Source organism: Mastomys coucha, unplaced genomic scaffold (assembly GCF_008632895.1).
Source record: "Mastomys coucha isolate ucsf_1 unplaced genomic scaffold, UCSF_Mcou_1 pScaffold3, whole genome shotgun sequence".
Classification (NCBI taxonomy): domain Eukaryota; kingdom Metazoa; phylum Chordata; class Mammalia; order Rodentia; family Muridae; genus Mastomys; species Mastomys coucha.
In genome coordinates, this window is record NW_022196909.1 from 19,276,402 (window position 1) to 19,300,794 (window position 24,393).

Genomic DNA, 24,393 nt, shown 5'->3' on the forward strand with positions numbered 1-24,393 from the left:
ATGGAGCTGTGTGTAATGTGTGTAACTCAGGATAGGATAGGTACTTAAGGTCAACAGCATGAATGACAGACACCTCTTGCCAGTATAGGGTGTCAGAGAATACTGTAGGAGTAGGCTGATTTTAGTCATAGAATATGAACTGTGAAAGGATCCTTAGAATTCCTCTAGTCCAGTTTGGAGGAAGACTGGTTAGTGGTTAAGGGCACTTGCTGCTCTTTCAGAGGATCCAGATTCGATTCCTAGCATTCATATGATGGTCAATAGCCATTTATAATTCTAGTTCCAGGATTGACCCTAAGCCCTCTTTTGCTTCCATGGGCACAGACATTCGTGCAGGCAAAACACACATATACATAATATAAAATAATGATAATAAACATTAAAGTAATTAAATTGCAATTCCTGGCGAGCAGAGGATGTGCTCAGTTGCACAGCAAATGAATTATAGAATAAGAAACCATATTTAGAGTCAGATTTGTTATCTCATATCCTTACAGCCTCTGTTTTCCTCTGGGAATAGAGTTGAGGGAATTAGAACAATGGAGGTAGAACTGGAGATGTTTGGGTCATCAGTGTAGTGTACTAGTGTAGAATAATCGTAGATGAATGTGAATGTACAATCAGCTTTGCTAATCTCTGGTAACACACTTTAATGTAAGAACTACCCTATGGCATCCATTAAATAGCTTCAGTAAAGGGAGGACTTGCTGATAATGGGTTGTTTGTTTGTGTGTTTGTTTGTTTTAGAAAGGTCTTGTATATTAAGCCTGAAATTTGTAATTTGTGTTGGTATGAATTTCCAACCTGTGATACTGCGACCCAGCATTGTCACCTCCAGAGTTTATTCTTTAGAACCAAACAGTGGAGTTAAAAAAAAAAAAAAAAAAAAGACAATGTCAAAACAGTCTTGCAGTATTTTAAGCCAGCTTATGTTTTGTGTTGGGCTATGGTGATAGGCATGGGTACATGCATGTGGGCCATGGGCTGGACATGCTTTAGAGCTTCACTGAAGGCCACTACATAATCTGTCTACCTTCACAAGCGGTTTTGTATTTTTAATTATTTGGGTGCTGAGAATCGAATCTGGGCCCTCTGCAAGAGCAGCAAGTGCACGTAACCACTGACCCTTCTCTCCAGCCTAGCTGAGCTACTTTAAAGCACTGGGCAGCTGGATTTCTAAGGATCCCTTCAGTTAAATTTGTGACTAAAAGAAGTCTACTTGTAGCAGTCTTTTCTCTAAAGCCCTATATTGCTGTGATGCGTCTGTCATTTCATTATGTCATAAGACGGATCTAAGAATGCCGCTATAGTCTCTTAAGTGTTAGTGTTTGCTAAGCTCAGTTTGACTCCTTGTTGGTAACTTGAGAACTGAAAGATTGGCAGCTGTGGTAAAAGAGCTGCAGGTAGGTAATGGTGAATATTAAAGAAAGCAGCCTATAGCACATTCCTCAAGAGTAGGCACAGGAGAGCAGGGGACCGAAGACATTAACTTAGTGGGTAGCAGTCAAAACCAGCAGACTTTCTAGAAAAGACTGGCCATAATTTTCAGAGTTACAAACACAAGGCTAGGATGTGGTGAGTGTAGTTCCAGTAAGTAACAGTTACAGCTTGGAGACTTTTTTGAACTTAAAGTGGTTTATAGTTCCGTACTTGAGCATTAAGTTGTTATTAAAGAATAACAGTGGGCTGGTGAGATGGCTCTGCGGGTAAGAGCACTCGTTGACCGCTCTTCTGAAGGTCCTGAGTTCAAATCCCAGCAACCACATGGTGGCTCACAACCACCCATAATGAGATCTGACACCCTCTTCTGGTGCGTCTGAAGACAGCTATAGTGTACTTGCATATAACAATACATAAATCTTTAAAAAAAAAAAAAGAATAACAGTAAAAATATTACATGTAGCCCAGTGTAGTAAAAGGAGTAAAGAAAGTCCGGCCACAGCAGCATCTTTGCGCTTGCTTGGGCTCTAGGGAAAGCTGCATGTTCTCCTCACTGTTCATCAAGGCTGCTCACTTAGGAGAGGAGACAAGTGGGAATGCTCTGCAGAGTCAATAAAAGCTATCATTTTATACAATAAATATAGTAATTACTGTTATTCCTAAATAAATAGCATTATTAACGATGTTGTCTTTCTCAGTAAAAAGAAAAATTTTTTTTTTAAAAAAAGGTTTATGGCTTACTAAAAAGCTGGGTATAATCCCAGTTTGGATAAACTGAGGCAGGAGGATTACTGCAAGTTTGGATCTAGTTTAGGCAAGCTAGAGGTTAGCTTAGGCTACTGAATAGGTTCCTATTTTAAGGGGGAAAGTACTTAGTGGGGAACTATAAGTCATAGTAATTTCTTGAACTAGCAAAGTTTGTTTAATTCCCTTATATACAAGTTTACTTAATATCAGCTTAAATGGATTTGCTAGATTGCTGGTAAAGTAAAAGATGTCTTTAAACTGAACAGTTGTTCAAGATTCTGTAAATTTAATAGTTAAGCATTGTTTTTGTTTTTGATATATTATTTAAATTCTGTGGTCAGGCCCAGGAGTAGTGGCATATACCTAAGTATATGAATCCTTTCTCTTAAGAAGTGGAAGTAGGGGCTGATGAGATGGCTCAGTGGTTAAGAACACTGACTGTCCTTCTAGAGATCTTGAGTTCAATTCCCAGCAACCACATAGTGGCTCAAAACCATCTGTGATGGTATCTGATGCCTTCTTCAGGTGTGTCTGAACACAACTACAGTGTACTCATATAAATAAAAATAAATCTTAAAAAAAAAAAGAAGAAAGAGAGAAGTGGAGGCAGGAAGGTCAGGAGTTGTAGCTCACGCTCAGCTTGCAGATTCAAGGCCAGCCTGGTCTACTGAGACCTTGTCTGAGTGGATGGATGCTTTGATTGGTAGAAGGAACTCCCTGGTAGAGAAGATCCATGGAGTGCCCTGGCTGCCCCAGCCTCCCCCGCCTGACTGGAAAGTAGCAGGACCTGCCTGCTCCTCCTCTCAGTGCCTGTTCCTAGAGAGAATTCTGTTGTGCTTGTGATCACAGTGACTTGACTTTCTGTTTTAGAGAGGAGAGATTGAATTTGAAGTGGTCTACGTGGCTCCTGAAGTGGATTCTGATGATGAGAATGTAGAGTATGAAGACGAGAGTGGACACCGCTATCGTCTGTACCTTGACGAGTTAGAAGGAGGTGGTAATTCTGGTGCTAGTTGCAAAGACAGCAGTGGCGAAATGAAAGTGTTACAAGGTAAAAATCACTCCAAAGTTTATTATGACTGTATTAGTTATTAATGATTTTTTTTCTTTTGGTTATTAGAGACAGAGACCAGGCTGGCCTTGAACTTGGAGATTTGCCTGCCTCTGCCACCTAAGTGCTAAGATTAAAGTTGTGCATGGTTGCTGCCACCACCTAACTTATTAATAATATTTGAATGTAAAAGCCTCAGTATTCTTCAATAACATGCTAACTGATACAGAACAAAAGGCATGAATCGTCAGTCTTGCAGTTTTCCTATGTTCCACTAGTTTACATGTTCTCTAGTTCATTTTGGCTAAGATGCTTGAAAAACAAAGATTCAAATTTTCTAGACTCTGAAACAAAACCCAACAGGTGTCTAAACGCAGAATCTTCTCTCATAACATGAGGAGTTAGAGCTTAGGAACTGTGGGTCAGTGGTTAAACTGATGTCTGTGATTACTAACCAGATCACAATATAGGACCCTCGAGATTTTTACTTTGGTATTTATAAGAGAGAGATGCTAGTGCTTCCTTTGGGTAGAACGTTGTTTTCCAGTTACCCAGGTGTCCGGGAGTCACTGGGCCCTTTTGAGAGGCGTGTGGGCTGAGGAGCTTTGCCTGGTAACACTGTGATGAAACAGTAACAATTTATTTTTAGATAAAATTGGCATTTGGTGATAAAGCTGTAAAACTTACTATTTTTTATTAAATGTTAATTCTTGAGTACATTGCTTATTTTGGTTCACTTTTTGAGACAGCATCTCACTGTCTAGCCTGGGCTGCTCTGACTTTACAAGCCTTCCTAGCAAGTGCTGCCCATCACAGGCATGCATCACAGGCATGCATCACAGGCCCGGCCCACTCTCATCCTTATGTTTTTAGTGTTCTTTGCCTAAGCCCCAATGCCAGTCGATTGTGTACATTGCATTTTACTCTTCCAGTTGATGAGATGCAAGTGTGTCTGTCACTGACCCAGCACACTGCACAAAGGTGCTAGTCTTAACAATACAAGTCCTGTTTAGATTACTGACTTTTTGGAAGAATGACTGACAGGTGAACATTGTCTTCAAATTTTATAGTCTGTTACTTTAAAGAAGACAGTTGAGAGTATTGATTGCCAGAAATATGGGCTCTTAAGTGAAAATTACTTTTCTAGAACATCACTTAAATCCCCATGAGCTTGACTGGTTTCCAAATGTAAGGTTGTAAGGAACTGGATGGACACATTAATTGATACAGTTCTTACACAGTGCAGTAAAACATGTCAGGATTTGAGTTGCTGCTTACTGCAGCAATCAGTGGTTTTCATAGGACCTGTGTGTAATTTTACAAAGTTGTATGTATTTACCTTCACAGTGCAGGCTAGGCAAGAAAACTCTAATGTAACTGTGTGTTGATAATTCCTCAAGTTCTACATTGTTGGATTTCGGTGGAGTACTAGATAGAGAACATTGGCAGTTATTTGAAAAAAAAAACAGTTAAAATGCTCCTAGCCAGCTACACTTCTGTGAAGCTGGTTCTTCATGCACTTGGGTTTTTCTTGAGACAGGGTTTCTCTGTGTAGCTCTGGCTGTCCTGGAACTCACTCTGTAGACCAGGCTGGCCCGGAACTCAGAAATCCACCTGTCTCTGCCTCCCAAGTGCTGGGATTAAAGGCGTGTGCCACCACTGCCCGGCTCTTCATGTACTTGTAACAGTAAATAAAAACCTAGATGTAAATCCAGCTGCCTTGGTAAAGCCAGTTACTAGGACCAAAGAGATGGTGGCTGAGAGGTTAAAAGCACTTGCCACTCTTGTGGAGGACTAGAGTTCAGTTCCCAGCAGCCACACTGTGCAGCTCACAACCTACTATAACTTCAGCTCCAGTGAATCTGGTGCCTTCTTCTGGTCTCCACAGGCATTAAGACATGTATTCTTATATACACACATACATAAAAATAAATCTGTTATAAATGTTTTTAGAAATAAATAGCAAGCAGCACTTCGAAGTCAGAGGTAGATGAAACTGAGTTTGGGGCTAGCCTGATCTACAGGCTGAGTTTCAAGACAGCCAGAACTATACACAGTGAGACTCTGTCTCAGTTGAGGGAGGAGGATGGGGGATAGATAGACTATTGTCTCATTTTTTGTCAGAACTCTAGTGTTGAGCTGCTCTCCCATGGCCCCATTGTTATTTTACTGTCATGGGTATTAAAAAACCTGTTCCAAGATGATGATGGGGTGGCAGGGGTGGAGGGGGGTTGGGGCACAAACCTTTAATCCTAGCACTCAGGAGGCAGAGGCAGGTGGATCTCTGTATTCAAGGGTAGACTGTTCTACAGAGTGAGTTCCTGGACAGCCAGGGCTACACAGAGAAACCCTGTCTGGTAAAAACAAACAAACAAACAAACAAACAAAAAGTTCCTTACATTTTTTTTTTTTTTTTTTTACTGGATGAAGCAGAAAGTGCTTTATCACAACTTTATTGTTGTTCTTATTTTTATACCATCTAAAGATTAGTGATCACATGTTTTTTAAGCACTTTTACATTCCATAAGTTCATAGTAATTTTAAGGCAGTAGTTTCTATCATAGGTCGATAAGGCTTAAGGAGTTACAGCAGAGCTGTTTGCAAGTCTTTCCATTAAGACCAGTACTTGACTAGACATTCACTAAATGTTTTCTAGCTCCATATGTTCATTTTTAAGTTTAAAGCAGTAATTTTATAGCCTTGGTTAGAAAACTTTTCTTACCTATGTAAACTTACAAACACTTAAAACATGAAATATGACTCAGCAAAGTGCATGGCATACAGCATATCACTGTTAAGTGAGTCAGATGATGAAAACTTTACCTTTGGTAGGTTTGAGATCTTCCTAGGACTCCTAGGCTGGCCAGGAACTCCTTGTGTAGACCATGCTGTCCTTGAACACAGGATCTTCCTGCCTTAGCCTCCCACGTGTTGAAATGACAGGCATGCACTACCAAGCCTGGCTAAAACATATCCATTGATTATTGTTCAATGTAGGTCTTTCTAAGCTTGCTTAGTGGGTTTTTCAGTCGATCATATTTACTTAAAACCCCATTATATGTTTGGTAAATGAATCAAAATTTATTTTAATATTTAGCTAAACATTATCTTGCCAACAGATTGTTTAGCAGTCAACTAGCATATAGTTCAACGAATTGAAGTTAAATAATATGGAAGCAAAATATTAAACTTAAGGTATTTGCATTTCAGTAGATAATTGTATAAATACAATTGGGTTTTTATAACTTAACATGTCAACCCTAAGTTTTTTAGAAAGCTGGATAGATTTATTTCACAACTTTCAGGTAACTTCAATAGTTAATATTTTAAAAATGTATATGATGAGCCGGGCGGTGGTGGCACACGCCTGTAATCCCAGCATTTGGGAGGCAGAGGCAGGTGGATTTCTGAGTTTGAGGCCAGCCTGGTCTATAGAGTGAGTTCCAGGACAGCCAGGGCTATACAGAGAAACCCTGTCTCGAAAATCCAAAAAAAAAAAAAGTATATTATGGTTCCTATCTGCTATAAGATGAAAGAATTCCATAAGCACTATTGATTTGATCAGAGCAATGTTAGTTTGCCTTTTGTCGTTGCTTTTAATGTCATTGAACATTTTTTCTTAGTAAAATTGTAAAACTTAGACAGTATTTTCAGCCGGAAGTACATGGTGTTTCTACTGTTCTTGTCTCCCAGGGTATAACAAGAAGACAGTGAGGGATGCACATGAGAATGGGGACGTTGGGGCTGCGGGTGAGAGCCCCCTGGACGACACCGCCGGGAGAGCGGCTCATCTGCACAGCCTGCATCAGAAGAAGGCCTACTAATTCACCCCAGACGCGCTGCTGTGGGACTCTTGGAATGTGAGGCACTAGAGAAGATGGTGACAAAGACCGCACAAGATCAGGGAGGCTGTGTGTTGCCTAGAGAAAGGCGGGAACCTCAGGGCTTCATGTGAACAATTCTAAGTGCATAAACCCCTGCTCTCTGTGGTATACCTTAATTAACTATTGCATGGAAGGCAATTTTGATTTTCCTGGAATCTAAGCACCAAAGCATGTGTTTCCCAAAGGGGTATTACTAGGCTCTTACAGGCCAAGTGGATGCTACTTCATTTGGCTCCTTTTCATGTTTAACAGGACAGTGCTGACTGGAATTGTCTGAGTACCCTTTAAATACAGCAGAGTAAATGATACCATGTATTCCCTAAGGATAACTGTGGAACTCCAGATGTAGGGCTTGACTCAGTGAATTGCAGAAATCTAGGTTAACATTTTTGCTTAACTGAAAATTTGCTTCAGTTTTTTTGTTTTTTTTTTGTTTTTTTTTACAAAGTGTATTGTACATTCCTGATACCTAAATTAATTACTATCTAAATCATTATGATGAGTTCGCTCTCCAGTTAACTCAAGTGCAGTACAAAATGGTTTTCTTTAGGCAATCCTGTATCAATCAATGCTGCTTTAGAAATAGATTGGGAAAAGTTACTGTACATTTGACTTTGGATTTTTAAAGGAAACACAGACGAGTGAAAAATGCCTGTTTTCAATTATGTTGATCTGTGTGCATGGTATTGGAGCATTACACCGTCAGTGTTTAGTCCCAAATGTTAATTGTCTGGAATCCACAAAAGACAGTTTTATACATTTTTGAGTTGTTCCCAAGCTTTGTCTTGTGATAGTCAGGAACGTTAGTATGTCATGAAATACATTGTGTTCAAATAGCAGTTGGCTTTAAGTACCTGACTTGCCAATCATATAAAAAGCCAGGGGCCAAGGTAGGCAAGGTGAGGTAAAGACATTTTGGTAGAGTGAGCATATTGGTTTTCATATCAGTATATGTTTGACTGAAGCAATACTCGTGTGCAGACTCTGTAAACATATTAGTTCTCTCGTATCAGAACTAAGCTCAGAGTGCCTGCCTCCTCCTTTCCTGGCCTAAGACAATTGCACCCTGCCGGGCAAAGTCAAAATACTGTGTTTAAAGAGCTGTGATTTTTGCTAAGTCACTGTTTTAAAGGATTTACACCTAAGGGAATCTTAAGTGGGAGAAGCCTACATATCTAGGGCTTTTACAATATCAGTATCTTCTTTCTTGGTATGCTTGTTTTTCCCAGATGCATTATATATTTGTTCAAAGTTAAATCTATAAAATGTATATACTTTATTTTGTGATTTTGCTATTTATAAATTTCCTTTTTAACTGTTGCTCATTTACGGTCTCTGGGTGGTTTCGTTCTCCATAGGATCACCATGTTAACTGGTAACTAGAAGTGCACTTCGTACGTATACTGTTACTGATACCTTGTAGTGTAACATTGCCTGTAAACAAGGTTAGTATTTTAATTGTACAAATGAATAAACACGTTACATATTACTGTTTGCTCCTGATAGGCTAGGCCTCTTAAGAGAAGGATTGTTTTTTTCCTCATGTATTCCTTCCATGCCAAACACATACCCCAATGCATGACTTGAGACCTTCAAAGTAGGTGGTAGCCAGTGTATTCATTTAAGGAAAAAAAGATCCATGGCAACAGATCTGAAACCATGTTGTTGCTCCTATACCCTTTCAACCTTGCCTGGGAATGGCCATGGCTGCTTTCTTTTCCTTTTTCTTCAGAGATTATATGCCTTATATCCTATGACTCAATCGCTAGGAAATGCAAGCTATAACCCTTTGAATTTCTTAAGATCTTCACAGCAAATGTGAAAGCAGAGTTTTAGAAAATGGACGAGCATCTTTGTGTGCTGCCTACGAGGGACTGTGTGAGATGGGTACAGAATATCTTTAGAAAGAGTAGTTTGTGGTCCTGCCGGTCCATCTATCCATCTCTGCTGTCTGCTTTGGAAGCATAGGAGAGCGCAGTGGCCTGAATGCTGCTCTGAGAGCATCCTGATCCTCTCCCAGGCTCACTGGGAGTTCACTTCAGAATGTGTGCTCCCAAAGCCCTAAGTGAAGAGTCGTTTTTATATGTCAGGTTCATAGGAAAGATGCCCATATAACACTGAATCTTCTTGAACAAAGCCAAAAAATGGAGGTGGGGGGGAGCTGTTCAAAGCCATTACAATGAAAACGTGTGGAGTGGAACATGAGAGGTGTGTGTGCTGACATAGTCACACTTAATGTGCGAAATTAATTTGTCTTCTGCAGGTCTCTGTTCTGAACATGACGGAAGTGACACATTTGGGTTAGGGATTATTGTTAAATTAAATTTAAGAGAGATGAAGAGCTTGCAAGTCTTTTGATTAGAATTAAACAATTACAAATAACAACCTGTCCATGGTGCTGGAATAGGTCCCCACAGCGAGGGGCTTACGTTGTTTTCATATTTTAAAAGAAAAATATATTGATTCACATATAAGGTGATTTATGATAATTGTATTATATCTAGTTGAGATTCATATTCTTAATTAGCCTGTAAATAAAAATGACATATTCTACACTAAAGTGGTATTGATTAGATTTGAAGGAAAATAAATGTTTTCTCTTTCGTTCACATTAAATATTTTGGTTTATTGTGGGTTCTGAGTAGCTCCTGAGACTTGTACCAGTGTGTCATGAAATACCCAAAGGCTGAATCCAAATGTTGAGGTAGAGTTTTGTACGCTGTAGCTGTCTTCAGACAATCCAGAAGAGGACGTCAGATCTCATTACGGGTGGCTATGAGCCATATGGGGTTTGAACTCAGGACCTTCAGAAGAGCAGTCGGTGCTCTTAACTGCTGAGCCATCTCTCCAGCTCCTGAGGTAGAGTATTATAGGTTGGGTAGAAATTGTTTAGTCTTAACTGTTTCATCTTTTTTTTTTTTTTTTTTTTTTTTTTTTTTTTTTTTTTGGTTTTCTGAGACAGGGTTTCTCTGTGTAGCCCTGGCTATCCTGGAATTCACTCTGTAGACCAGGCTGGCCTCGAACTCAGAAATCCACCTGCCTCTGCCTCCCAAGTGCTGGGACTAAGGCGTGCGCCACCATGGCCTGGCTGATTCTCTAAGGAAAAGTCTCTCCCAGAATTCACCCCCTCAGGCTGTTGCTCGGTTTGTGAGGTATAAAAACGGACCTACGTTTTTTTAATTGATCAATGCTGTATTTTAGAAAGGTTACAATCTATCTACCTTGAAGAAGAAGAAAGAAAAGGTGTCATGGTGTGGGGAGCCGTGAAGCTTGAGAGGCATTCGCCATGACAAGATGGCGCCTACTTCCGCTGTCGAGTAAACAACTGTTTGCGCATGTGCGTGGAGTGAGAGGACGCCATGTCACGGCCCATTCTGGGGTGTTACGTAGGGTAATGAGCGAACAGCCAATCATGGGCAGACACGCCATGCTGTGGCGGACACGCCTCACTGTGGTGTATATAAGCAGTGCAGATTTTGGGCTCGACCTCTTTTTCCCTCTGGGAGAGGGCAGTAAATGTGTCGCTGCAGAAGGAACCTAGTGTGTCCGCGTGTCTTCTTCCCGGTGAGAAGACTGTGCGGGCTACATCATGGCATTACAGATTACCATGTGTTGTTGGTGATAAACATTTTGTTTGACAGTAAATGATTTTCAGGTCGTCTGGAGCCATAGGCACCCTTGCAGCCCTTGCAGCAGAGCACATCTCTTGACACTTCCAGCAGGAGGACATTTAGCTGGCTGGGGACCCAGCTGCCTCAAATTGAGATTGTCTGTGTTCAGGCTGAAGCCGTGCCTCTTCAGGTGACTGCTGGTCGGCTACTGACCAGGACAAAGACCCCTTGAGTCATGGAGACTGCAAGGAAGACTCTCTACCTTATACTTAAAGTTGCATTCGCAGTCTGTGCTCCTCCGATCACGCACACACTTTGTGGTTGGCTTGCCTCCAACCCCCACTTGTTTTCATATCACCAGCTAATAAACCTGTTGCGTAAGTAGCTGACCCAGCCAGATGCGGATACTTAACACCCAACGAATGGACTGAAGTCCCCTATGGTTGAATTAGGAAAAGGCTGGAAGAAGTTGAGGAGGAGGGCGATCCAATAGGAAGACCAGCAGTCTCAGCTAACTTGGACTCCTGAGATCTCTCAGATACTGAGACACCAACCAGGCTGCGTACATCAGATGATATGAGGCCCCCGACACATATACAACAGAGGAATGCCGGGTCTGGACTCAGTGAGAAAAAACATACCTAACCCTTGAGAGAGACTTGAGGCTCCAGGGAGTGGAGAAGCCTGGCGGGGTTTGGGGGACATCTTCTTGGAGATGGAGGGTGAGGAATAGGATGAGGAACTGTGGACCAGAAGGGGGATAACAGCTGGACTGTTAAAAACAATAGATTAAAGATAATATTTAAAAAAAAAAAAGTGTTCATTTCAGCTGAATACCTCTAGTGCTGACACAGGAGCATGGCTCGGTTGCTAAATGTTTCAAAGGTCATATACTGGAAATTATGAGCATAGTAGGGCCACTATGTCATTCTGAGGGCCATTTGTGTGTGTCTTCTGGTCAGTGTATAACAAGGTTTCACCATTTTTTAACTAGTAGGAGGTTCACACACCTGAACTTTCTATAAAAACAACAGGATTTGTGTTGCTCCCTTTCAGGGCATTTGAAATTTTAGTACGTGCTAGGCAGTGGGTAGCTACTAGCAGACGCTATAAAATGTGCTCTAAACAATTTGAGAGCCTACCCTCATATTGTACGTACGGTGTATCTGTCATCAGAGCTCATTTTCTCTTCGTGTGTCTAAGCGCATATTAAAATAGTCTTTATTAAGCCTATCTGTGGTCATAGGCTCAGGCAAGCGTCCCCCGTAAGTAGTGCTTTGCATGTGGATGGTACACGCCTGTTCAGCAGCATTGGGATAAATCCTGGTTATGAGCCGGATCTTGTCCTCAGACCTGTGGCCCTTTTGCAAATAGGTCATCTTGGGGGCTGTTCTTGGAGACTCCTCAAGTAGTATAACCGGGGAAAGATCCGTAAGGAGAACTCTCTGGGAAGTTCAGCAATGTGGGTGTTAGGAAAACATGATGACAGGGTCACAAGAGCAGAGGTGGCTGATCCCATTAGATTGTGTTGGTGAGCTGCTGCTGAAGGATAGGTGGGGAGGCTGTCATCGGATTGCCACTATCCAGTATCTCAACAGGAGAGCTAGACCTCAGGAAGGGGAGAGAGTTTGGAGGAAGCCTCCCTCCTACAGGGAGAGGACTGAAAGCGGGCATTCAACTGAGCTGTCTCAGAACAGCTAATCCTTAAATCCAGTGGGGAAGTGTAGAGCCTTGAAACACATGAAGATATTTTGAATGGATGCCCCTGAGGGTGGTGACTGCCGATCCTCCTGGACTGCTTGATCTTGTAAAGTAGCCCATGTCTCCTATTATAACCTCTTGTAACAGTGACTCATCCTTGAGGGCTGGAGAGATGGCCCGGTGGTTAAGAGCATTGACTGCTCTTCCGGAGAGCCTGGGACCACTTCCCAGCACCGATACGGCATTTCACAACTGTCTGTAAGTCCAGATCCAGTGGATCCCTTATCTCTGCAGACATCCATGCAGGCAAAACACCAGGGCACATTTTTTTTTCGAGACAGGGTTTCTCTATGTAGCCCTGGCTGTCCTGGAACTCACTCACTAGACCAGGCTGGCCTCGAACTCAGAGATCCACCTGCCTCTGCCTCCCAGGCGCTGGGATTAAAGACGTGTGCCACCACCGCCCGGCAACCAGGGCACATTTTTAAAAACCATTTAAAAAGACATTAAAAAGTAGCCCACTTTTCCTATTAAAACCTCACATTTAGAGATTGCTATTACTACCCCATATGCTGAAACAGTAGGCGCCCTCTTACCCCCTGCTGGTGAGCATATAAGTAGGGTTAAATCCAAGCAACACTTAACTGAAGATACACAGTGTAAGAGAATACGAATCCACAAGAAGTGTTAGGATTAAGCTGGCATGGTGGCATAGTCAGACTTAGTTTCCCCCACCAACCAATGTTATAGTTAGTATATTCTGCCAAGAACCAATGGGGTGCTTCAAAGAGGAGAGTACCTGATCAAGGAATATAGAAAAAGAATCCTAGCTGCAGGGATGGGGGGAATCGATTGACTTTAGAAAAGGATGTTGATGGGAAGCATACTTAACCATAAGGATGCAAAACTCAGAGGAGGAGAAAGGGAAGATACGCTGCTGGGTATAACTTTGCTCCTCCAGAGCTGATATGCTAATATGAAACCGATTAAGACAAAAAAGCATTTGGAATAGAGATTGTTTTTTACAGTTTACCTCAAACTTGAAATAATTCTAACCTTGTTACTTTCTAATGTTACTTTCTAATGCTGTGATAAAGGCATCAATGCATGATCAAGCCAACAGAGGACTTAATTTGGGGGCTTGTGTTTTTAGTTTGAGGCCATACCCATCATAGCACAGAACGTGGCAGGAGGCAAGCATGACGTTAGAAGTAGCTGAGAGCTTATACACTGACCCCCAAGCATGACAGAGCTAACTGGGAATGAATGGGCTTTTGAAACCTCAAAGTCCACCATTAGTTACACTCCTCTGACAAGGCCCACACCTCCTGATCCTTCCCAAACGATTGCACCTACTGGGGAATAAATACTCAAATATGGGACTGTCTACTGGGGGTCATTCTTGTGCAAACCACCACACCTTGTATACACCTACTTAAAATATATAAAGGGAGGGGCCAAGATGGCTCAGTAGGTAAAAGCACTTGCCTCAAGCTTGATGGCTTGAGTTTGATTCCTGGAACGCACAGTAGAGGAAGACATTGAACTTCCATACACCATACAAAATTCATAGCATGGCAACACACACACACACCATTCCGTACAGACACCTGGAACCCACAATAGAGGAAGACAGCTCTTGAATGCTATCCTCTGATCACCATACAAAAGTCATGGCTCACACACACACATAAAATAGTAATAACAACTTTCATGTACAGTTTACAGAAACTGGTAGAACCACAAAAAAAAAAATTATAAAAATCCATCAAAGTCAGAGCAATCATAGCACAGGATGGAAAGAAATCAAGATTTGAACAAAGGCTTGCTATAAACTTTAAGTACAGGCTTTATTTTTTTGTATTTGATAAAAGAAAAACCCGTAGTTTCTAAAAAAGGGAAGATGGATGAATGGTCTGTAACAAGGAAACTTGGGTAAATATATAAACAAACACTAAAACTGATTTTAAGTTTAGAAAGGTAGGTGCAATTTGGGAAAATGCCAGTAGGGGGCGAGAGAACTCCAAAGCTGCATTTAACCCATTAGATTGGAGGTCTTTTTGAGTGTAAAACAACTAGATTCATTCCAAGGATGAATAAATTGAAGACTGAAGAAGTTATACCATTTGTTCAGGGTTACACAATGTTAGTCATGACTCAGGCCCATCTCTGTTCTTTTTCTTTTTCTTTTTTTAAGATTTATTTATTATTATAAATGAGTACACTGTAGCTGTCTTCAGACACACCAGAAGAGGGTGTCAGATCTCATTACAGATGATTGTGAGCCACCATGTGGTTGTTGGGATTTGAACTCCCGACCTTTGGAAGAGCAGTCGTTGCTCTTACTCGCTGAGTCATCTCGCCAGCCCCTCTTCGTTCTTTAATAAGCCATGAAGAGAGAAAAGGGAACTACAGATGAACATACGGGCTTTCAGTGTTACATTTCACTTACATTATTTTTTATTTTTTCTGAATGGCACATGGATTGATGGAGCCTAGGTTTAAAACATTTCTAATGGGGCTGGTGAGATGGCTCAGCGGGTAAGAGCATTGACTGCTCTTCTGAAGGTCCTGAGTTCGGATCCCAGCAACCACATGGTGGCTTACAACTATCTATAATGAGATCTGTCGCCCTCTTCTGGTGCGTCTGAAGACAGCTACAGTGAATTATGGCAGGAGCGAGCGGGGCCAAGAGAGCAGGGTCCAAGAGCAGCCACACACGTGATGGCTCATGGCCATCTGTACAGCTACAGTGTACTCATACACATAAAAAAATAAAGTAAATATAAGACAGGTTCTTATAAAAAAAAAACATTTCTAATGTTTTTAATGGGATGAAATAGAGGCATAAAGGTCAGACATTCCAGAGAATACTCAGAAACACAATGAATCTCCTGTCAGCTGACCTATATGAGACTCTCTTTAAAACCAAAATCAAAAAGAATAAGTGTACTGCTTGTCTGTAATCCCAGAATTAGGAAGGGCTTGGAAACAGGAGGATCAGAGGTTCAGGGACATGCTCAGCTTCATTGGGAGTTTGAGACTAGCCTGGGCTCTAGGAGTCCCTGACCAACTCCCCACCCCTACCTCCCAAAAAAACATACTTAGCATACAACTGGGGCTCAATAAATCACATCAACTCAGCATAAAGTCACATAAGTACAAACAGCACTAGGGATCTGGAAGCAGGAGGGTCAGAAGTTCTAGGTCATTCTCAACTAAATAGCCAAGTCCAAGGCCAGTCTGGGATACATAAGACATTATTAAAGAACACACACACATTCGTGCATATCGATATATATATATATATATATATATATACCAATTGAGTTGGATTTGAGGTTTTTTTTTTCAATTTATGTGTATATCTGTGTGAATAGGTGTGGGTGTTGGCAGAATCTAGAACATATTAGATACCTTGGACCTGGAGCTATAGGAGCTATAAGCCATCTGATGTGAGTGTTGGGAATGGAACTCATTCCCTCATGTTTTCTAAAAGTACAATAAGTGCAAGAAATATTCATAACCACTGAGCCATCTCTCCAGTCTCCTGACCTATTTTTAAAATGATTTATTTATTTTATGTATATGAGCACACTGGAGCTGTCTTCAGACACACCAGAAGAGGGCATCAGATCCCATTACAGATGGTTGTGAGCCACCATGTGGTTGCTGGGAATTGAAGTCAGGACCTCTGGTGCCTGTGGAGTCCAGAAGAAGTGATCAGACCATTTCATTTCTACATGTTTTCTTCATTGATTACAAGTGTTAATTAAAATTTAAACAAGAACAATAAGAAGCCCAGAGGGAAGTTCCAATAGCCTAAGTTGTTAGGTCAGTGTTTCAAGAGCAAATGTCATACAGCCAAACTTATAAGCAACAGAATGCAATCTATGCTCCCATATGATAAGGTGGTACCAATGAAATCAGATTTGCCGTATCATTGCCTGATCATTTGTAATAATACTCAGAACATAGAAAAATCCTGTTTCTCTGTGCTTACCTGCTAGTTATGCCTTAGCTATGAAGTATTTATCAGAACAGTCCACCCACCCTGAAAGGCTCTAGTAGGTCCAAGCAAGCCAAAGAGGTCTGGCTGGCCTTGACATTAACTCTCCCTTTCTCCTTGCTAAACTACTAGATTACACTTTATAGCTAGCCACCCAAGGCCTCTTCTCTCATTTGACCACTTCCTCCTGATTTCTAAGTCCAGCTATCAAAAGCCCCCTTTGCTCACCTAATTAACATGCCAAATCAAAAACGAAGCAACTCATCCTAATTCAGGGACTTCCCCTTTTCCTTTATAAACTGCTATTTGCCTATAGGGCGCATCTGTCTCTCTATCTCTCATCCTTTATCTCTTGTCTTTGTCCTGCCCTTTGTCCCTATGGGGCAAATCTTTCTGCTGAGAACTTAGTCTTAGTGTGTCCTTTGCAGATTTTGGTCCCTTTCACACCCTGTTCTGAACAATGAGGCCACATTGAGAAGTGCTGGCTTCAAACCTGAACTCCTTTCTTTTGTTAGAAGTAGCTGAGATGTATAGAGAAGAAATGTAATGGGTAAAGAAAGTACTATGTAAAGAGGGGCTGGGCTTGATGACATGGGCCATTAAATCCCAGAACTCGGAAGACAGAGGCAAGTAACTCTTAGTGAGTTTAACACCAGTTTGGTCTTCAGAACAAGTCTGGATCAGCTGGAGCTATGCAATAAGACCCTTTCTCAAAAAAAAAAAAGAAGCAAAAGAAAAAAAAAAGAAAAAAAGAAAGAAAGAAAGAAAATACCATCTGTAACTGTGATGGTTTAAATGAGAATGGCCACCATATATTAAAATGTTTGCTTCCCAGTTGGACTCTAGAAAGTAAGAGGTGTGGCCTTGTTAGAGGAGGTGTGGCCTTGTTGAGGTTTCAAAAGCCCATGCCATTCTCTCCCTCCCTCCCTTCCTCTCTCTCTCTTTTTCTCTCTCTCTCTCTCACTCTCTCACTCTCTCTCTCTCTCTCTTTCTCTCTCTCTTTCCTCTCCTCTCCTTCTCTCCTTCTCTCCTTTCCTCTCTCCCTTTTTTCTGCTATCCAACTTGTTAAGATGTAAGCTGTCAGCCATGGCTCCAGCACCATGCCTGCCTGCCTGCCTGCCTGCCTGCCTGCCTGCCTACTGCTATCCCTACCATGATGGTCATGGACTTACCCCGTGAAACTGTAAGCAAGCCCCAATTAAATGTTTTGTCTATAAGTTGCCTTGGTCACAGTGCTCTTCAGAGCAATTGAACAGTAACAAATACGGCAACCTTTGCAGGAAAAAGGGGGCCACTTTTTTACCCAGAGGAACTGGGTATTCAATGTGCTGTAAGGAGCTAAGGATTTTTCACTCCCTGTGTGTGAGAAGAGAATGTAGAGCCAATACCTTATTCACTGTGCCACCTGCCCTCTTCCTGGGGGTTGCTTGGAGCCAGGTTTATCTTTTTCCATAGCCCAGGAGCTAGTCCATAAAATAAGCTTGCAAAAGTAAGAGTTCGATTCATCATGCAACCACACAATGCAAGTAGTAGAATGCTGGCCTCATCTGTCTCTAGGAGGACTGATCTTAGAAGGCTTAAATCTTTTTTTTTTAAACTGTGTTTTTTTTCTTTTTAAGTTTTATTTTATGTGTTCAGGTGTTTTGTCTGCATCCATGTCTGTGTACCACATGCATGCCTAATGCTGGAGATGGCTGGAAGAGGGCATCAGGTCTCCCAGAACTGGAGTTACAGACAGTTGTGACCCACCATGTGGATGCTGGAAATTAAACACAGTTTGTGTTCTTAATCACTGAACCATCTCTTCAGCCCATAGACTTAGAGGAGTTATGGGATTAACAAATCAGAGTGTCTGGACTGTGGAAAAAGGTGACAGAGATGAACGGATCTAGAAATCTGCTGCCCTGAGAGGCTCTGACAGTATCTGACTAATACAGAAGTAGAGGTTCACAGTCATCCATTGAACTGAGTACAGGGTCCCCAATGAAGAAGTTAGAGAAAGGACCAATGGAGCTGAAGGGTTTGCAGCCCCTTAGGACGAACAACAATATGAATTAACTAGTACCCTCAGAGGTCCCAGGGACTCAACCACCAACCAAGGACATGATGGGACAGATTGTTCTGGCAGGATGTGTATAGTAGAGGATTGCAAAGTCGATCATCAATGGAAGGAGAGGCCCTTGGCCCTGTGAAGGTTTTGTGCCCCAGTGCAGGGGAATGCCAGGGCCAATAAGTGGGTGAGGGTGGGGTGGCAAGCATGGGGAGGGGGGAGGCAACAGGGGTTTGTTCTTCTTGTTTTTGTTTGTTTGTTTTTTTGTTTGTTTGTTTTTTGGAGGGGATACTGGGAAAGGAGAAATCATATGAAATGTAAATAAAGAAAATATCTAATAAAAAAGTAAAAAAAAAAAAAAGAAAGAAAGAACGCCTTTAATCCCAGCACTTGAGAGGCAGAGGCAGGCTGATTTCTGAGTTTGAGGCCAGCCTGGTCTACAGAGTGAGTTCCAGGACAGCCAGGGCTACACAGAGAAACCCTGTCTCGAAAAACAAAAAAAAAAAAAAAGAAAGAAAAAAAAATCTGCTGTCTGGCAGCATGTGTGAACTCTGCTGATGGTTCATTATAGTATGCATATCGGACAATTGCAGCACGAGCATAACCTGAGATGGGAAGTCTACGAGACACCATTGCAGAGTCAGGTAAGGGAGTCCTGGGCTTCAGTGAATTTGAGCCCTACAGAGCTCTCTTCAAATGCCTAAGGAAAATCAGCTTTAAATAGTCACAGAATTGATTATACACTGTGTAAAGCATTCACCTGTCAATAAAGAAGCCTATAGCCAATGAGCCAAGGCAGGAAGTAGAAGGTGAGACATCCAGGAAAGAGAGAGAGAAAATTCTGGAAAATAGAATCTAGGTATTGGTCCCAGAACTTTGAGGGAGATGGTTACATGAACTCTGAAGAGAGGTAATAAGCCACGGGGCACACTAGAATAGAATAAACTGGTAATTAAGTTATGAGATAGTTGAAGAACAAACCAAAACTATTGGCCTAGGCATGTATTCATTTCATATATAATTCAGTTTCAAAGTTACTATTTCAGGGACCCTGGGCACGGGTGGAAGGCCTGCAGTTACAGCATCATGGGGAATGTATAGTCCCCAGCAGGTGGAACACAGAGGCAGGAGGATTTCTGAAGTTTGAGGATAGCCTACTCAACAGATTGGTTCCAGAGCATCCAAAGGTACACAGGCAGACCCAGCCTCAAAATAAATGAACAGTCAGCCAGGCATGGTTGCTCGAGCCTAGAAGTCCAGTACCTGGAAGCCAAGTCATGAGAACTGCAGAGAGTCTGAGATTAGCCTAGGCTACATAGTGAGTTTGAAACCACCCTGGGATATATAATGAGACTTGCCCTTAAGATGAGAAATGAAACAAACCAGTAAAATCCCCTGTCTTGGTTAGGTTTACTATTGCTGTGATGAAACACCATGACCAAAAACAAATTGGAAAGGAAAGGGTTTATTTGGCTTATACTTCCACATCATAGTCCATCACGGAAGGAAGTCAGGGGCAGGAACTCAGATAGGGCAGAAACTTGGAAGCGGGAGTTGATGCAGAGGCCGTGGAGGGGTTGTGCTGCTTCCTGGCTTGCTACCCATGGCTTGCCCAGCTTGCTTTCTTATAGAATACAAGCCATAAGTTCAGAGGTGGCACCACCCACAATGAGCTGGGTTTCCCACATCAATTGTCAAAATGCCCTACAGGCTTTCCACAGCCTGATCTTGTGGAGGCCTGTTCTCAGTCGAGGTTGCTATCTCCCAGATGACTCTAACCTATGTCAAGCTTACATCCTCCAAACTAAAGTAATGCTAATGTGCATCTAGATTCAGGGTGTTCTAGTGTCTTTGAAAAGAACATTCTTGTTGATTTTAAACATTTCGCTATGGATGAGGAATGACGTAGGACATTTTTTTAAAAAAAGTGTTACTTATTTATTTTATGTTTATGAGTACTCTGTAGCTGTCTTTGACACACCAGAAGAGATCCCATTACAGATGGTTGTGAGCCAACATGTGGTTGCTGGGAATTGAACTCAGTACCTTTGGAAAAAGCAGACAGTACTCTTAACCACTGAGCTATCTCTCCAGCCCAATGTAGGCCATTTTTTTAGAAAGATTTATTTAATTTTATGTATGTGAGTATCTAGCCCATATGCATTTCTATGTACCATGTACATGCCTGATATCCTGAGTGCCACGGACCGGGATTTCTCGCAGGGTCCCTGTTCCACGGGACAAGGGATTCTGGCCAGGTGGGCACGGGATTCGGCTTTGACAAACAGACTACACATGGGTGGTGTAAAATCTGAGTGTATTTTTCAAATATGGAGTCAGGTTTAAATAGTCCATACAGAAAGGTTTGAAAAAGTCAGATGGTACAATGGTCAAAATACATCAAAACAAAATACAGGTACATAGCTCTACCTTAGGAACACAATGAGTCAGGCAGCAAAGTAAATACATGTTAATTTAGCAGGAACTAAACAAGGATTACAATCTGAAAGAAAGCTTAGCTCTGACCAGAATTACCTGGCTTCTAAAAAGCAGATAACAGCTCCTCTTCAGCTCGTTGCTATGGTTACAGACTGGGTGGGCCCAGGTAAACTTTTTAACTAAGTTGCTTTTCTGGGCCAGCGGGAGCTAGCCCCAAGAAACACCTGCTAGGCTAGTTCCTAAGAGTGATTCAGCTATAAATCTAATATGGCCTGCCTATGTTAACTAAGAATGAGGATTTCACCTGATCTTGCCCTGAGACAGTTTGTTCATTCTGTAAGCTTTAATGCCCTTCCCCCAATGCTGGAGACTAAACATTCTAAGCCAAGGTTTGACTAGGGAGTTAGAACATTGATGAAGGTCAGAAAACAAAGTCCAAATTTTCTTTTGTTAGCTGTGAAGAAATGATATCTTGGTGAGTTCCTAACACACAAGTACGAAGACATATCTGGGCCACCTCTGAGTTTGGGGTGCCAGGCGTCAATGCAGAGGCAGGAGACTGACTTTCCTTGAAGTTTTCGCCTCAAATACCGCCATCACACAAGTGTGCGTGACACCTGAGAGGTCAGAATAGGCTGTTAGATACGTTGAACTGGAGTTACAGACAGTTAAGAACTGCAATATGGGTGCTAGGAATTGAATACAAGTTCCCTACTAGGGCAGCAAGTGCTCTTCACTGAGAGAAAACTCTGCTAATTAAGATCAAAGTCTGCCTTCAACTGGCTAGCCTCCGAGCACGGGGCCATATGGAGGACTCCCTTCATTGGCAGGGCTTCTCTTTCTCCAACCTTGTCTGGGGACTTCAAAACTCGCACAGACACCTCTGCCTAAGGAATGTCACATTCATTGAGCTAGCACCTGAGATTTGAGAAATGTTTCCCCATGCTAATGAGGCATTTTGGTACTGGAATCCTTCAGCCAATGACCCTTGCCCATCCTGAATGTTCCTACCCCACTCCCACCCCCCCAGTCTCACAAATGATATAAGCTCTACATTACCTCGAGTAAAGCACATCTGTCTCTCTGCAGCTGGTCCTGGTGTGATCACTTCACAGGGCTTCCAACCTCCCAAACCCTTCCCCCATCCCAGTTTGTCATCTCTGCTCCCTTTACCCTCCTTGACCATGTCTGCGGATGATCTCTGAGGCCAGGGAGAGAGTCACATTAAATACCAAGCTGTCTGTCTTTCCAGCCCTTAGGCTTAGGCTTAGGCCTTGTTTTTTGTTTTTTGTTTTTGTTTTTAAGTTTCATTACATTGATGTCAGAAGGCGCATGCAAATGAGTTTTCTGGAGATGACCCAGTATTTTGCATAGCCTGCCGTGGGTGAGCGCTGAGATGTGAGGTGACCAGAGAGACTTCGGGTCAGGATGGCTTCTTGCTGCTGACTCGCCTTTCCTGTCACTATTGCACAGCCTAACAGTTCCTGGGCATCAGCCCTCTCTATTGGGCAAAGTTTCAGCCGAGCAACGTGAAGATGTACTGTCATGCAATGATGCTGTCTAGATGATTTCACAGTTCCTGACGATGATTTTATAGGACTCTTAAATTGATACAAGCAATCCCAAGCCCCCTGTAGAAGAAAGCTTCGGATAGAGCTCCGTAAACATTCATGCATCGTGGACTGATTGCACTAGTATAAGAAAGCAGGCTTGAAATGAATTTGTGATCAAGGAAAAACATTCATTCTAGGTCAGGCCCAAGGATGAAGCCCCGGGTGTGCATTCTGATAAAGTGAGGCCATGTGAAACTGTTGCTTTGAACTTATAATGTGCGTAAGAGGATGAAGCTCTACTTGGAACTTACTATCACCATCCTTCTGCAACTCCCCCTTTGTGTAACATTTTATCTGTGAGGTCATTTTATGAAGAACTTTTTGTCTAAGAGGGGATAGGAGAAGAAATAAAGTGTGGCATTTGCGGCTAAGCGCCGTCCACCAAATGTATATATGTAGATATCTGTTTGTCTAAATGTACATGCATACATATGTATGTAGGTATATGTGTATGTATGTAAGTAAACACGAACACTTGTGGAATTGTTAAGACAGGTGTTCTGGCCCAGCCAAAGTGTGTGTGTCTATGTGTGTACCCGAGTTCTCCCTTTCCTCCTGTTCTTTCCTCTCAGGCTCACAAACAGCTGTTGAACTCCAAGCCTCCCACCTGGCCAGCAAGGGGCCCTTGAGCCAGAGAGGAAACTAAGCCTTTTTTCTAATTCTGCTGCTTCTATCAGTTGAAGCCAAATTACTAGAAGCCATTGGCCGGGAGCAGCCTTATTAAAGTTGGTGACAGCGGCAGTGAGAGAGCTTTTGTTCCAGTGACAACAAATGGAAACACACTTGAAGGTAGGACATAGTTGCCTGTGCCCATCCTAATACAGGAGGTTGAGGCAGCAGGGTCACAAGTTCAAGGTTATCCTCAACTACAGAGAGAGTCGGAGGGCATCTTGTCGTACCTGAGAGCCTGTCTCAATAAAATGAAATCATATAAACAACACTTTTAAAATAACGAACGGCTAGGCACAATATTAATTAGGAGAAGAAAGGGTTAGGAAATAAAGAGGAAGTTGCTGGAGCATTTTCATGCTTGTTAAATGTTGTTAGGTGAATGGTACATGAGAATTCTCTCCCTCGACATTTAAAAAGATTTTCCCATGGGTCTTAGTTTGGGTTTTATTGCTGTGAAGAGACACCATGACCAAGGCAACTCTCATAAAGGCAAATGTTTCATTGGGGTGGCTTACAGGTTCAGAGGGTCTGTCCATTATCAGCACAGTAGGCAGCGTGGCAGCAGGCAGGCAAGCGTTGCGCTGGAGGAGCTGAGAGTTCTACAACTTGATCCAGTCAGCCAGAAGGAGGTCCTTTTTCCACAGTGGGTGGAGCTTGAGCATTAGGAGGGCTCAAAGCCCACACTCACAGTGACACGCTGCATCCAACAAGGCCACACCTCCGAATAGTGCCACTCCCCGTGGACCAAGCATTGTCTTGGGGGCCAAATCAATTCAAACCAGCACACCATGTTAGATGCCTGCTTTCCTTAGGAGATACTATAGTTTTCCTATACTGGATAGGTTTTTTTGTTTTTCCTTGTGAAATGGGAAAAGAGATACATATTTCATTCATTATCAAGGGAGGAGAGAGATCCTGCCAAACGGGTGAACAGGTTTTGATTAAGGACTTGAGAACCTATAGTCTCTTAGCCCAACAAGGACCCTATTTCTGTTTTATGAATATGTTCTTCCCCATTTCTTAGGGGTGTTGAAGGGTGGAGGTCCATCTTCTAGAAGTGTTTGCAGAATAGATTTGTTGGCCCTATACTGGAAGAATAGCATCCTTGGACAGGTGTGCTCTAGTGGGGATGAGATTAGAGGAATAGCCTCTGTCCTGTGTGAATCTAAGCTTGAC

The 24,393-nt window shown here is 42.2% G+C and overlaps 1 protein-coding gene across 2 annotated transcripts in view; it reads left to right on the top strand.

Moving 5' to 3' along the window:
- Positions 1 to 9,731, top strand: part of Gopc (golgi associated PDZ and coiled-coil motif containing) — a 44,894-nt gene extending 35,163 nt beyond the window's left edge. For both annotated transcript variants that reach the window (XM_031346893.1, XM_031346894.1), the window contains 2 exons: positions 3,058 to 3,238; positions 6,932 to 9,731. In XM_031346893.1, coding sequence (XP_031202753.1) covers positions 3,058 to 3,238; positions 6,932 to 7,062 — 312 coding nt within the window. In that variant the 3' untranslated portion in view covers positions 7,063 to 9,731. The remainder of the gene's footprint in view (positions 1 to 3,057; positions 3,239 to 6,931) is intronic.
- The last annotated feature ends 14,662 nt before the right edge of the window (positions 9,732 to 24,393 follow it).